Genomic DNA, 15979 nt, shown 5'->3' with positions numbered 1-15979 from the left:
CTGGCTTTGATTCCTGGACTGCGCTGAGTCAGATGATCTCAGCCAGTGCGCTGCTCAAGACCTCAGTGTTTCTAGGCTAGTGAGAGGAAAATCAGCCAGGGTTCCTGTTCCTGGTTGCAGTCCATGGATTGCTGCTGGAAAGCACATGCTGTACATGTCAAGTGAGGACAGAATCTGCTTTGATCATGGTGACCTCCATGGCTGAATAGCTTACTGTCTGTTGTGCATGAAGAATGAGCTATTATGGCTTCATTTAACTGTATCCTTGCAAGCGTCACGTGTGGTGAAAATTATTAAGGAAGCATAATGTGCTTTAAATTGTAGTTTGTTCCATTCTGTACAATTAAAATTACATATTTGTAAGTCTGATCAAGATTTGCTCTCGCCTTCCTTCTCAAGTCTCACTATAACACTTCAATTTCAACATTGGCCACAGTTCACCTGTAGCATCTGTGCTTTCAAGATAAATTTGCGTAACTGTTGTAATTGCATTGCATTTATTTTAATAGGGTTTGTGCACATGTCCTACCAGTTGCTAGGTTGTTGCCTGGCAACATGAAAGCAAGTCACTAACTAGAAGTTGAGTGCTGTATCAAATGATTGTATTTGGCGTTTAGAGAAAGCATAGTTCGCCCTGAGAGATTAAAATCCTCTGAGGAAGTTGGAGGGGTCCTGAAAATTCCTGAGCCCAGATCTGATTTGAAAAGGAAATCTCTTGGCAGCAACTGATTTGAATAGAATCTAAAAAGAGAGGGTGTTAATTGTATTTAATTGTATGCAGGTGTGGGCATTAACTGGGGATTCACTTGTGTCCCTATAAATAGAAACAGACTGAAACTGTAGTTGTTGGGAGTTGCATGCGTGTAATGTGTGTCTCCATAAACCGTGCTTATAAAGGTGTCTAAAGATTGGTTCCAGTTCTATCCTTCAGCATCTAGCTTTCTGGAGTAGAACAGATAGTGCCTCATTTTCCATAGCCTTTAAAACAATCAGTTGCTCAGTTTTTAAAAATTGCCCCTAAATACATTCTGCTTTTTTCCCCTTTTGTGGAGGGAGCTCTCTTCTGTCTTAAATTTGCTGGCTCGCTGTTCTCTACTCAATCATTCTTTGGAAAGTGGGCGTCGCCGACTAGGCCGACATTTGTTGCCCTCGAGAAGGTGGTACTGAGTCGCCGCCTTGAACCACTGCAATCATTGTGGTGCATGTGCTCCCACAGGGCTGTTAGCAAGGAACTTCCACAGTTTTGTTCCAGAATCGATGAAGGAATAGCTGCTTTATGTCCAAGTCGGAGTGGTGTATGTGACTCGGAGTTGTTTGTAAACATCTGCTGCCCCCGTCCTTCTGGGCAGTGAATGTCGGAGGTTTCGTAGGGCCTTTAGTCCTTCAATATCTCATCCAAGTGACGGTACTTCATGTGACCCATGTACAATGACTGTCTGTATTTACTGTCTTTAAGGACACTCGTCTGAGGTAAAATCTATCTAGCTGTGGTAGAAACTAAGTGTGCAGAGGACACCATCCACTTGTAGAATAGAGAGTCTCTGTTCATTAGATCTCCTGTATATTTAAAGCTTGGCCTGTAGAGCCCTAATGCTAACTGTGCCTGATCGAAGTGTATTTTTTCCCCTTTCTTCCTCCCCTCCAGTTCTTCTTTAATGGGCAATCTGTTTTTAGGATTCTGTTACGGAAATCTGTGTTCATTTTCTCCACCCAATCTGCAGGAGCGTCGGAATCTTCCTTTTATGTGTGAATTAAGGCATCTATTTGCACTAATGGTTAGCTCCAAGAGGAAATATGTGGATCCCTCAAGAGCCGTGGAAATACTGAAGGATACTTTCAAATCCAATGACTTACAGCAGGTAAGATTTGGGAGGGAGACAGAGAACATACGAACTAGGAGCAGGATTAGGCCCCTCGAGCCATTCAATAAGATCAGGGCTGATATGATTGTAACCTCTACTCTACATTCTCGCCTGCCCCTAATAACCTTTCACCCCCTTGCTTATCAAGAATCTATCTACTTCTGCCTTAAAAAAAAAATTAAAGATTCTGCTTCCACTACCTTTTGAGGAAGAGTGTTCCAAAGACTCATGACCCTCAGAGAAAAAATTTCTCCTTATCTCTGTCGTAAATGGGCGACCCATTATTTTTAGTGATTCTCTCACAAGAGGAAATATCCTTTCTACATCCACCCTGTCAACATCCTTCAGGATATTGTATGTTTCAATCAAGTTGCCTCTTACTCTTCTAAACTCCAGTGGGTACAAGCCTAGCCTGTCTAACCTTTCCTCATAAGGAAACATGCCCATTCCAGGTATTAGTCCATTCAACCTTTTCTGAACTGCTACCAAAGCATTTACATCCTTCCTAAATAAGAAGACTAATACTGTACACAGTACTCCAGATGTGGGCTCACCAATGCCCTGTAAAGCTGAAGCATGACCTCTTTACTTTTGTATTCAATTCCCCTTGCACTAAACGATAACATTCTATTAACTTTCCTAATTACTTGCTGAACCTGCATACTAACCTTTTGTGATTCATACACTAGGTCACCCAGATCCCTCTGCAGCTCAGAGCTCTGCAGTCTCTCACCATTTAGATAATATGCTTTTTATTTAATGCCAAAATGGACAATTTCACATTTTTTCACATTATACTCCATTTGCCAGATCTTTCCCCACTCACTTAACCTATCAATATATGCCTTTGTAGCCTCATTATTTCCTCTTCATAACTTACTTTCCTATCTATGTTTGTGTCTTCAGCAAATTTAGCAACTAAACCTTCAGTCCCTTCATCCAAGTCATTTATATAAATTGTAAAAAGTTGAGGCCCCAGTACTGATCCCTGTGGCACACCACTCGTTACATATTGCCAACCAGAAAATGACCCATTTATGCATACTCCATGTCACCTGTTAGCTAGCCAATCTTCTATCCATGCCAAAATGTCACCCTCTACACCGAGTTTTTATTTTCCACAATAATTTTTGATGTATCTTATCAAATGCCTTCTGAAAATCTAGAGATTTGAAAGTTATTGAAATGTGTAATAATTCCTTCTATTACATTTGAAGGTTCAGTTGATCAAGGCAAACTGTAACTCAGCCATCCGGACCAGAAGGTCCCAGATTCAGTTCCTGCAATGTGCTGCTTTGGTTGATCTCAGCTCATAGTTGGGACACTTCGGACCACTTCTAAAGATCAGCTAGGATTGCCACTCCTGATTGCTATCCAGTGACTCCTGCTGAAAATTGGAGAGAGCTATATTGGCCTCAGTTGTCATGCCTCGAATAAACTGCCAACACTCATCACATTCATACATGGAGTGATTTCTTGGGCAAGTTGCTGGAGGGAAGCATTTTCTGTGGAACTGTAGCCAATAGAGTCAAGTGTACCAGGAAGGAATCCTCCATTTCAGGGGAGAGGAAAATGATGTGAAAATTACAAAAAAGAAATTATGCATTTAGGTTACCAACAGTGCACAGGTCCACAAGAACTTTCCCTACAGCACCATTGACATTTTTCCATTTCCCATCCCAACTGCTTGAAAGAGATAACTACTGTGTGACCCTAGGTAAGAGACACACAATTGCTAGGGCTGACCTCATTCTTTCCTTTCCGTTCTGAGAGAATCTCCACTGCATCTCTTCCCTGATGTTATGACTACAGTAAGGAAAAGGAATGATGGCAGACCCATTCAGTGCTGCATCTCCTCCAGGTTTGATTTTGGTGCTAATTTCTCTTCCTGCTGCTGAAGCCATAGACTGCTAATGTACAGTACCTCAGATACTGGCTGCTCTCTGGTACTTGACCAGCTGACAATTTCTCATCTGTAAAACTAAACAACGTATGTGTTGTTAGACCCTGCAGGGGACATCACCTTTCCTCGCCTGACTTCTGCATACATGTATTTACTAGTAGAGGTCACTGGATAGTGATTAGGAGGGAGAACCCCAGCTTATTTTATTAATTCACACCTATCCCAGTGTTTGAGCTCAATCGGCACACTCCACTGTCGTCCTGGCTGAAATCAGGAAACTCAGCACAGGTGCGAAACTGAAGCTTGGGACTGTTTGGTCCATTGCACATTGCTTTAACCTGTCACTAACCTTCTCTAACAACAACCATCTGTATTTATATAGAAACTTTAATGCAGTAAAACGTCCCAAGGCACTTTGCAGGAGTGTTAAAAAGCAAAATTTGACATCAAGCCACTTAAGACGATCTGAGGGTGGATGGCCAAAAGCTTGGTCAAAGAGGTAGGTTTTAAGGAGTGACTTAAAAAAGGAGAGAGGGGTTTAGGGAAGGAATTTCAGAGCTTGGGACCTTGGCACCTGAAGGCATGGTGACCAGTGGTGGAGCATTTAAAATCAGGGATGCTCAAGAGGCCAGAATCTCAGAGGATTTGAGGAGCAGGAGGAGATTGCAGAGGTAGGGAGAAGCGAGGTCTTGGAAGGATTTGAAAATAAGGATGAGAATTTTAAAATCGAGGCATTGCTTAACCTGGAACCCATGTATTTCAGTGGGTATACGGACGATGGGTGAACAGGACTTGATGCGAGTTAGGATACGGGCAGTAGTTTTGGATGACCTCAAATTTACGAAAGGTGGACCGTAGGAGGTTACCCAGCAGTGCATTTAACTAGTCAAGTCTAGAGGTAACCAGGAACCTACAACCCTTCAGATTTTCTGCAGTCCTCCACCTCTGGCCTCGTCCATCCCTCATTTTCTTAGCCCCTCCATTGGTGGCCTTGCCTTCATGCATCTAGATCCTAAGTTCTGAAATTCCTACTCAAAAAGTTCCTGCCTCTCTACCTTGCTCTCCTCCTTTAAGATGTTCCTTAAAACCTACCTCTGACCAAGCCATTGGTCACCTCACCTCATATCTCCTTATGTGGCTTGGTGTCAAATTTCAATTGTTAACATTCCTGTGGACATTTTACTATGTTAAAGGTGCTTTGCAATTGCAAGTTATTTTTGGTGTTGAACACATTGGAAGTGCCTTTCAAGGATGATCTTGTGGAGAAGTTTGGCTTTTTACTCAGTATTGTTCCCTCCCTGTCCTGTTCTACAGCAAGACGTGAGTGAGTTTACGCATAAGCTTTTGGACTGGCTAGAAGATGCCTTTCAGGTGAAAACAGAGGAGGAGAGGTAAGCCTGGTATGATTTTGAGGAAAATCTGAAGCTGATCTCCTGTGGCATTGCTCACTGGTATGCTGAAGCTGATCTCCTGTGGCATTGTTCACTAGTATTCCGAAGCTGATCTCGTGAGACATTGTTCACCGATGTACTGAAGCTGCTCTATGGCGTTGCTTGCTAGCGCGCTGGAGTTGCTCTGTGGCATTGCTCATTTGTTCGAAAGCTGATCTGTTTAGGCATTGCTCACTGGTATGCAGATCTGGAATAGACTGCCTAAAATGCCAGTGGAAGCAGATTCAATAGTAACTTTCAAAAGGGAATTGGATAAATACTTGGAGGAGAAATTTGTAGGGCTATGAGGAAAGAGCAGGGTGAGTGTGACTAATTGGGTGGTTCTATCAAAGAGACGGGATAGGCACAGTGGACGGAAATACTGCCTTGTATGCTGCATGATGCTATGTTTGCTTACCCAGCATTATTCTAGTGTATATTGCAAAGTTTTCCTTTCTTATTTTCTTAGGGATGGTGAGAAGCCAAAGAACCCAATGGTGGAGCTCTTCTATGGACGGTTCCTGGCTGTGGGGATGCATGAAGGTAATGTACATTGTGACCAACTCAAAAGTATTCTGAGAACATAAGAAATAGGAGCAGGAGTTGCCAAAATGGCCCCTGAAGACTGCTGTACCATTCATTAAGTGATGGCTGAACCTTTACATTAAGCCCACTTAGCCGACCGATCCCCATATCCCTCAATTCCATTTGTGTCCAAAAATCTATCGATCTCAGTTTTGAATATATTCCAAGCCTGAGCATCCACAGCTCTCTGAGGTGTGAAATTCCAAAGATTCACAACCGTCTGCAAGAAGAAATTTCTCCTTATCTCAGTCCTAAATGGTCAGCCCCTTATCCTGACAATATGACCCCTATTTCTAGATTCTCCAAGCCAGGGGAAACAGCCTCTTGCCATCTATCCCGTCAAGCCCTCTAAGAATTTTATATGTTTTCTTGAGATCTCCTTTCCTCCTTCTGAACTCCAGAGTATATAGACCCATTGTACTCGATCTCCTCATAGGACAACCCTCTCCTCCCCAGGATTAATCTCGTGAAGCATTGTTGCACACCCTCTAAAACAATTATATCCTTCTTTGGGTAAGGAGACCAAAACTGTACCCTACTCCAGGTGTGGCCCTATATAATTACAGAAATCCTTCCTTACTCTTATACTGCAAACCCCTTGCAATAAAGGCTTAAATACCATTTGCCTTCCTAATTGCTTGCTGTACTTGCATGTTAACTTTGTGATTTGTGTCCAAGGGCACCCAAATCTTTCGGAGACTCAAGATTGTGAGGGGGAGAGTTTTAGATTCCTGGGATATTCGGACCGGTTCTGGGGGAGGTGGGACCAGTACAAACTGGACGGGTTACACCTGGGCAGGACCGGGACTGATGTCCTCGGGGGAGTATTTGTGAGAGTGGTTGGGGAAGGTTTGAACTAAAACGGCAGAGGGATGGGAACCTTTGCAAGGAGTCAGAGGAGCGGGGTGGGGGGGGGGTGGGGGGGGAATCAAAGACAAAAATAAAAGATAGTAAGGGGAATAAGAAAAGTGATAGGCAGAGAAATCAAGGGCCAGAATCAAACAGGGCCACAGTGAAAAATAGTGGGAAGGGGACAAGTAATTTTAAAAAGACAAGCCTTAAGGCTTTGTGCCTTAATGCGCGGAGCATTCGCAATAAAGTGGATGAATTAGTTGCACAAATAGATGTAAATGGGTATGATATAGTCGGGATTACGGAGATGTGGCTGCAAGGTGACCAGGGATGGGAAATGAACATCCAGGGTATTCAGTATTTAGGAAGGATAGACGCAAAGCAAAAGGCGGTGGAGTTGCATTGATGGTTAAAGAGGAAATTAACGCAATAGTGGGAAAAGATATTAGCTCAGACGAGGTGGAATCTGTATGGGTAGAGCTGAGAAACATTAAGGGGCAAAAAACGTTAGTGGGGGTTGTAGATAGACCCCAAAACTGTAGTGATATTGGGAATGGCATTAAACAGGAAATTAGAGACGCATGCGATAAAGGAACATCTGTAATTATGGGTGACTTTAATCTGCATATAGATTGGGCAAATAAGTTAGTCACAATACTGTAGAGGAGGAATTCTTGGAGTGTATGGTTTTCTAGACCAATACATTGAGGAACCAACTAGAGAAAAGGCCATCCTAGACTGGGTATTGTGTAATGAGAGAGGAATAATTGACAATCTAGTTGTGGGCGACCCCTTGGGGATGAGCGACCATAATATGATAGAATCCTTCATCAAGATGATGAGTGACGTCGTTGATTCCGAGACTAGGGTCCTGAATCTTAGTAAAGGAAACTATGAAGGTATGAGGCATGAGTTGGCTATGATGGATTGGGAAGCATTACTTAAAGAGATCACGGTGGATAAGCAATGGTAAACATTCAAAGAGGGCATGGATGAACTGCAACAATTGTTTATTCCTGTCTGGCGCAAAAGTAAAATGGGAAAGGTAGCCAAACCATGGCTTACAAGGGAAATTAGAGACAGCATTAGATCCAAGTAAGAGGCATATAAATTCGCCAGAAAAAACAACAGACCTGAGGATTGGGAGCAGTTTAGATTTCAGCAAAGGAGGATCAAGGGATTGATTAAGAAGGGGAAAATAGAGTATGAGAGCAAGCTTGTGGGGAACATAAAAACTGACTGTAAAAGTTTCTATAGGTATGTGAAGAAGAAAAGTTTGGTGAAGACAAATGCCTTACAGTCAGAAACAGGGGAATTTATTTTGGGGAACAAAGAAATGTCTGACCAATTAAATGCATACTTTGGTTCTGTCTTCACAAAGGAGGACACAAATATCATACCAGACATGTTGGGGAACACGGGGTTTAGTGAGAGAGAAGAACTGAAGGAAATCAGTATTAGTAGAGAAATGGTGTTGGGGGAATTGATGGGATTGAAGGCCAATAAATCCCCAGGGCCTGATGGTCTGCATCCCTGGGTACTTAAGGAAGTGGCCCGAGAAATAGTGGATGCATTGGTGGTCATCTTCCAAGATTCTATAGATTCTGGAACAGTTCCAACAGATTGGAGGGCAGCTAATGTAACCCCGCTGTTTAAAAAGGGAGGTAGAGAGAAAGCAGAGTATGATAGACCAGTCGGAATTCTAGAGTCCATTATCAAAGATTTTATAGCAGAGCACTTGGAGAACAGTGGTAGAATCGGACAGAGGCGGCATGGATTTACGAAAGGGAAAACATGCTGGACAAATCTACTAGAATTCTTCGAGGATGTAACTGGTAGAGTTGATGGGGGGGAGCCAGTACATGTGATTTATTTGGGCTTTCAGAAGGCTTTTGACAAAGTCCCACATAAGAGATTAGCGTGTAAAATTGAAGCACATAAGATTGGGGGCAGTGTATTGTGATGTTTAGAAAATTGGTTGGCAGACAGGAAACAGAGAGAAGGGATAAATGGGTCTTTTTCCAAATGGCAGCCTTGACTAGTGGGGTACCACAGGGATCGTTGCTAGGACCGCAGCTTTTCACAATATATATTAATGATTTAGATGAGGGAACTAAATGTAATATCTCCAAATTTGCAGATGAGACAAAACTGGGTGGGAAGGCGAGTTGTGAGGAGGATGCAGAGAGACTTCAGGGTGCTTTGGACAAGTTGAGTGAGTGGGCAAATGCATGGCAGATGCAGTGAAATGTGAGGTTATCCACTTTGGTAGCAAAAACAGGAAGGCAGATTATTATCTGAATGGCTATAAACTGAGAGAGGGGAATATGCAACGAGACCTGGGTGTTCTCGCACACCAGTTGCTGAAGGTAAGCATTCAGGTCCAACAGGCGGTAAAAAAGGCAAATGGTATGTTGGCCTTCATAGCGAGAGGATTCGAGTACAGGAGCAGGGATGTCTTGCTGCAATTATACAGGGCCTTGGTGAGGCCACACCTGGAATATTGTGTGCAGTTTTGGTCTCCTTATCTGAGGAAGGATATTCTTGCTATAGAGTGAGTGCAGCGAAGGTTTACCAGACTGATTCCTGGGATGGCGGGACAGACGTCTGAGGAGAGAGAGTGGAATTCACTACCACAGAAAGCAGTTGAGGCCAAAACATTGTATGTTTTCAAGAAGGAGTTAGTTATAACTCTTGGGTTTAAAGGGATCAAAGGATATGGGGCGAAAGCGGGAACAGGTGACTGAGTTGAATGTTCAGCCATGATCATAATGAATGGTGGAGCAGGCTCGAAGGACTGAATGGCCTACTCCTATTTTCTATGTTTATGTTTCTATTTGTTAATCTCTCACTTTTTAAAAAATATTCTTTTCCATTCTTTCTGCCAAAGTGGATAATTTTACTCTTCCCCACATTGTACTCCATCTGCCACGCTCTTCCCACACACATAACTGGTCTATTTTTCTTTGCAGCCTCTTTGCATCCTCCTCACTGTTTACTATGCCACCTAGATTTGTATCGTCAGCAAACTTGGATACATTACACTCTGACCCCTCATCTAAGCTACTGTTCAGCAACTTTAATTTTTAATGCAGTTTTTTTTTACAGCCAATGCTAAAAGTTTAGTTGTGTCTCCTTGTGTGGGATTTTATCACTATTTAACTAATTTGTCAACATCAAGCACTGCCGTCAGGTACTGTATGGGCTAGGATAAAACGTTCCAGGGCGTGTACATCGCAGGATCAATATAGAGTAAAACTCCCCTCTACACTGTTCCTACAAGCATTCGCAGAACAGGTACATCACGGGGTTGTACATAAAGCTTCCTCCTCACTTGCCTGTCAAGGGCTTTCAGATGGGACTAGAGAATAAAGCTCTTTCTGTGTTCCTCCTTAGTAAGTTGGGGGCAGGAACCTGTAAATGGGGAATTGGGGGAGGGCACCAGAAAATGAGGAAGGTACCAGTGAATGGTGAAATTGGGGGAGAACAACAGTAAATGGGGGGATTGGGCGAGTTTTAAGGTGTTCGATCACGATTGACATTACTGCCAAGTCTTGTCCTGTCCTTAACTGATACCCAAGCTTAAGTACTTCATGCAGGTTGGGATCAGGAGCAGAGCCCTGCCTAATTTTCCCTCCCCAGCTCAGGGTGGTGAGGGCAATTATTACTCCTCTGCTGCTGCCATGACTCAGATCAGCTAACTCAACAGATGGAAGATTGATCCTGCTCCCTTTTCTTGTCCGCATGGTTCAGTGACACATTACTTTCTGCAATCGAGTCAGTGAAGAAAGTACTTTTACTTTTTAAAAGGCAGACACATTAAATTGAGCATATTGAATTGTACTAAAAGGCAGCACAAATTCTGCAAATCACAACCAATCTAATATCGTTAAACATACCTCTAATTTTGCAATAGGAAAAAAATTTGAGAACTCAGAGATGTTCGGACAGTACCCGTTGCAGGTGAATGGATTTAAGGATCTTCACGAGTGCCTAGAGGCTGCAATGGTTGAAGGCGAGATTGAGTCCTTACAGGCAGAAAATTCTGCCAATTCTGCGAAGTCTGGACAAGAGGTGGGTTCTCACAGAGGTGTTGCTGAATCCTCTAGTTAATTCAGTATCATGTTTGACGTACTAGGTTAACGTGAAGCTTCTTACCCTGCTGAAAACATTAATACCATGAGTTGATACAGTGAAAGGAAAGGCAACTTTAAAGCAGTCAATTTTTGTTCAAAGTAGTCTGCTATTCGGCAGTACTGGACTATACCCTCCCTTACTCCCATCCCAGCTTGTACCTGATATTGTGCAGCCATTGATTGACGGAAAATCATGTTTCCACAGGCTTAGATCCATCGTATAGCCTTCTGTTGATGATGTGGCATTTCAGAACAGTTCTGATGAAAGGTCATCGACCTGAAATGTTAACTCTATTTCTCTCTCCACATCCCCCACAATTGAAGGAAGGTGGGGATGTGGTAGGAATATGGGATTAATGTAGGATTAGTATAAATGGGTGGTTGATGGTCGGCACAGACTCGGGCCAAAGGGCCTATTTCAGTGCTGTATCTCTAAATAAATAAAAATAAAAAATAAAGAGAGTACATGAAATTTCTTAATGGTTATTGGAGCATGGAAAACCTTGGTATTGAGGTAGTGATCATTGAATCTTTCAAGGGAAAAATTGATAAATTGTTTGAAGCAGAAGGTAAAATATTGCCAAGATTGAAGAAAGCTGGACAGTGGGATTTGTTTGGATTGCTGTAGTGAAAAGCTGGAACAAAATGTTGGGATAAATGGTCTTCCTTTGCTATATGGTTCTTCGCCATATTACCCCATATTAATGAAAAGTTAGCTTTAAATTGGGTAATGTTCACAGTGCAAGATTTATCACAAACGTAAACTTAACAAATACTTGGCTGGATTTAATTTTTCTCAGGGCCCTGGTGATCTGCAATAATGGTTTAATTTCCTCAACAACTGGGTAGATGTGAAATTCACAGCCAATGAGAAACACTTGCATCTTTCTGGGACAGTTATGCTTCCCTGTCCAAAAGAAAATACATGATTTCCTGGTCAATTTTTTTATTGCAGTAATGGTCTTCTGTTTCCACAGCACTGGTTCACTGCACTCCCACCTGTCCTAACCTTCGAACTTTCCAGATTTGAGTTTAATCAAGCTTTGGGAAGGCCTGAGAAGATCCATCACAAATTGGAATTTCCATCTGTCTTATACATGGACAGGTACAGCAACCCTGTGGTTTGTGTGTTGATATTGAATAGACTGGAACAGAGTATCCTGGTGCTCTGAGAAAGATGTTTGCTGCGAAGCCATAACAACAGAAAGTTGCATTTATATAGTGTTTTAACGTAGCAAAATGACCTAAGGCCCCTCACAAGAGTGCTATCAGATGAAATTTTACAAAATGTCAGGAGAAATTAGGAGAGGTAGGGCTTTAAGGAGCATCTTAAAGGAGGTAGAGAGGTAATTCTAATGCTGAACCCAAGCACGTAAAGTATGCGTTTCATTTTGATCCAATCTGCAGAGAAAGTTCCAACCTTCCACATTCTGGCTGCGTCAGTTAGGACTGTGCGCAGCATATGAAAGTCCAGATTATCAGGGCCGTCAAGCTCGATTCATGCAGAGTTGCATGCATGATTCTATCATGGACTCTCATCAGTCTTCCCTCCTCTGCACTGCTGCCACTTATTGATCCTGTACTTTCAAGGATACTATATTCCCTCCCTGACTGCTCCTGGAGGAAAACTTATCAAGCTGTGCTATTAATATTTCTGTATCCCTTGATGATTGTCCAGCTTGTCTTTCAAGGTATCAGTTTATCCCGAATTAAATACCTTATGTCAGATACTGTTTCACAACAGTATCCCTGTTTCACAACGCGAAGATTGGTAGTGGTAGAGGTTGTGGTTGGGGAATTCTGTTATGACTCCACCATCACTAAGTTCTCCTTCATATTAAAAAAAAATTATGCAGAGTTATAATAGAGTATGTAAGTGCAGATACTATTTCCACTGGTGGCAGAGTCAGTAAGTAGAGAGGGTCCAAATTTAAGATAATCAGCAGAAGAGCCACAGGGGTGCTAAGAATTATTTCTTTTACTTATTGAGTTATGATTTGGAATGCACTACCTGAAATGGTGGTGGAAGCAGATTCAGTAGTAATTTTCAAAAGGGAGTTGGATCTATGCTTGAAAAGGAAACACTTGCAAGGCTATTGGGAAAGATTGGGACTAATTGGATGGCTCATTCAAAGAGCTGGCACAGGCACGATGAACCGAATGGCCGCCTTCTGTGCTATGAAATTCATTGATCTCATACCCCCACCTTTGATGTCTTTGATTCTGATGTTTTAGGGAGTGAGATTGGCAGTTCTTTCTTAATTGGATGGTATGGCTGTTTAAAAATACAGGTACATGGATAAAAACAGAGAAATCACCAGGATCAAGCGGGAAGAGATACGGCGGCTGAAGGACCACCTTACGGTGTTGCAGCAACGATTGGAAAGGTACAAGAACAAGGTGGTTTGCTGGGGAATAGTAGTTAGAAACAAGCAAAGAAAAATCTTGTCCCTTTAATGTAACTTGATCAAGGGTCTGGTAGTTAAACCACAGCTGTTTTGTGTCGGGTTTGTAGCTCTTTTATTTTTTTTATTTTTTTATTTTAGAGATACAGCACTGAAACAGGCCCTTCGGCCCACCGAGTCTGTGCCGACCAACAACCACCCATTTATACTAATCCTACAGTAATCCCATATTCCCTACCAAATACATACACTAGGGGCAATTTACAATGGCCAATTTACCTATCAACCTGCAAGTCTTTTGGCTTGTGGGAGGAAACCGGAGCACCCGGCGGAAACCCACGAGGTCACAGGGAGAACTTGCAAACTCGGCACAGGCAGTACCCAGAATCGAACCCGGGTCCCTGGAGCTGTGAGGCTGCGGGGGCGCTAACCACTGCGCCACTGTGCCGCCCCTCTTTCTAGTCAAGAGTTTAGGATAGATGCATTTGAGGGGAAGCTGGATAAACACAGGAAGAAGGAAAAAAAAGGAAGGATATGATGACGGGGTTAGATGATCTAAGGTGGGAGGAGACTTGAGTGCAGCATATACACTGGCACAGGCCATTTTGCTGATTGGTCTACTTCTGTGCTATACATGCCATGCAATTCCATTCGGTATCTCATTGTCAACCATTATAATTGGGCACATCAGGGGCTGAGTGCAGGACTGAGCCATGTTGACTCGGATAGCCATAGAATTGAATTGCTGTATGCTGAGTTAGTTGATGGAAGTGCAGTGTTACAGTTTGTTTCAGCGCCCATGGGCTGGGTGAGGAGTAATCTGCCAGATTTTGCTGCTCCTGACTGATATCCAGTAACCTTTCTTGGAAAGTGACGTTGGGTGAGAACAGGGTCACTCTCAACAGTGATGCACTCGTCCTCCCCCACATGTCAATGCTCACTGTCCAAGCTCACCCATTAAGAAAATCTGCTCAGTGCAAGAGGGTTACGCTGGCAAGATTCTCCCTGTAGAGGGTAGGAACTGAGCAGAGAATGCTGCCTGGAATACAGGTAGTTGGAATACAGGTAGATGAACCCAGAGAAGGGAGAATATAGCTTAAAACCAGGCATAATGTGCACATTGTTTATGCTTGTGGATAAGAAAAGCTGAGGACAAGAAAGAAATTGCATTTATATTTCATGGCCTCTTGACATCTCAAAAACTAAATAAATAGTTTTAAAGTGTTGTCACTGGTGTTGTAGGCAGACAGCAGCAGCAAAGGCAACAAACACCAAATATTCTGTTAATCTATTTTGGTCTATGTCAGGCGAAGAAGCATTGTTGGCCAGGAAGCTGGAAGAATGCTCATCTCTTCTTCAAAAAAAAAGTGTTCTGGGATCTTTTGCATCTACCTGAACATGTAGATATAAGGTCTTGATTTACTGTTTCAACAACAGCACATAAATATATCACCTTTAACATTGCAAAATGAGCCAAGGCACTTCACAGGAGTGTGATCAAACAAAAGTCAGCCAAAAGACAGATTATCTTGACAATGCAGCACTCCTTCAGTACTATTGAAATTCCAGATGAATCATGTACTCAAGTCCTTCAAGAGTGTTACCAGCTGATCCAAACCCTCCATCGTGTTGTGTGGCACTACCACCGAGCTAAATGGGATAGATTTCGAACAGATCTAGCAATGCAAAACTGGGCATCCATGAGGTGCTGTGGACCATCAGCAGCAGCAGAATTGTACTCAGCCACAATCTGTAACCTCATGGCCTAGCATATCCCCCACTCTACCATTACCATCAAGCTAGGAGACCAACCCTGGTTCAATGAAGAGTGCAGGAGGGCATGCCAGGAGCAGCACACCTCAAAATGAGGTGTCAATCTGGTGAAGCTACAACACAGGACTATCTGCGTGCCAAACTGCGTAAGCAGCATGCGATAGACAGAGCTAAGTGATCCCATAACCAACAGATCAGATCTAAGCTCTTGCCGTGAATGGTGGTGGACAATTAAACAATTAACTGGAGGAGGTGACTCCACAAATATCCCCATCCTCAATGATGGGGGAGCCCAGCACATCAGTGCGAAAGATAAGGCTGAAGCATTGGCAACAATCTTCAGCCAGAAGTGCCGAGTTGATGATCCATCTCGGCCTCCTCCTGAAGTCCCCAGCATCGTAGATGCCAGACTTCAGCCAAAACGATTCACTCCGTGTGATATCATGAAACGACTGAAGGCACTGGACACTGCAAAGGCTATGGGCCCTGACAATATTCCGGCAATAGTAATGAAGAACTGTCCTCCAGAACTTGCCGCACCTCTAGCCAAGCTGTTGCAGTACAGCTACAACACTGATTTCTACCCTGCAATGTGGAAAAGTTTTTTATTTTATTTAGAGATGCAGCACTGAAATAGGCCCTTCGGCCCACCAAGTCTGTGCCAACCAACAACCACCCATTTATACTAATCCTACATTAATCCCATATTCCCTACCACATCCCAACCATTCTCCTACCATCTACCTACACTAGGGGCAATTTACAATGGCCAATTTACCTATCAACCTGCAAGTCTTTGGCTGTGGGAGGAAACCGGCGGAAACCCATGCGGTCACAGGGAGAACTTGCAAACTCCGCACAGGCAGTACCCAGAACTGAACCCGGGTCGCTGTAGCTGTGAGGATGCGGTGCTAACCACTGCGCCACTGTTCCCAGCATACAAAAAGCAGGATAAGTCCAACCCGGCCAGTTACCGCCCCATCAGCCTACTCTCAATCATCAGTAAAGTGATGGAAGGTGTCATCAACAGTGC

At 43.2% G+C, this 15979-nt stretch overlaps 1 protein-coding gene across 8 annotated transcripts in view; it reads left to right on the top strand.

The window, feature by feature from the left end:
• usp25 (ubiquitin specific peptidase 25) overlaps positions 1-15979 on the top strand; it is a 193253-nt gene that overhangs the window by 73978 nt on the left and 103296 nt on the right. For all 8 annotated transcript variants that reach the window (XM_068041275.1, XM_068041274.1, XM_068041273.1 and 5 more), the window contains 6 exons: positions 1722-1859; positions 5080-5156; positions 5665-5738; positions 10549-10706; positions 11746-11873; positions 13060-13155. In XM_068041275.1, the coding sequence (XP_067897376.1) occupies positions 1722-1859; positions 5080-5156; positions 5665-5738; positions 10549-10706; positions 11746-11873; positions 13060-13155 (671 nt within the window). The remainder of the gene's footprint in view (positions 1-1721; positions 1860-5079; positions 5157-5664; positions 5739-10548; positions 10707-11745; positions 11874-13059; positions 13156-15979) is intronic.

The sequence above is a fragment of the Heterodontus francisci genome, chromosome 10 (genome assembly GCF_036365525.1).
Source record: "Heterodontus francisci isolate sHetFra1 chromosome 10, sHetFra1.hap1, whole genome shotgun sequence".
In the NCBI taxonomy this organism is placed as follows: domain Eukaryota; kingdom Metazoa; phylum Chordata; class Chondrichthyes; order Heterodontiformes; family Heterodontidae; genus Heterodontus; species Heterodontus francisci.
The sequence above is the reverse complement of the archived record's forward strand: the minus strand, read 5'-3'. Positions and strand labels throughout refer to the sequence as shown.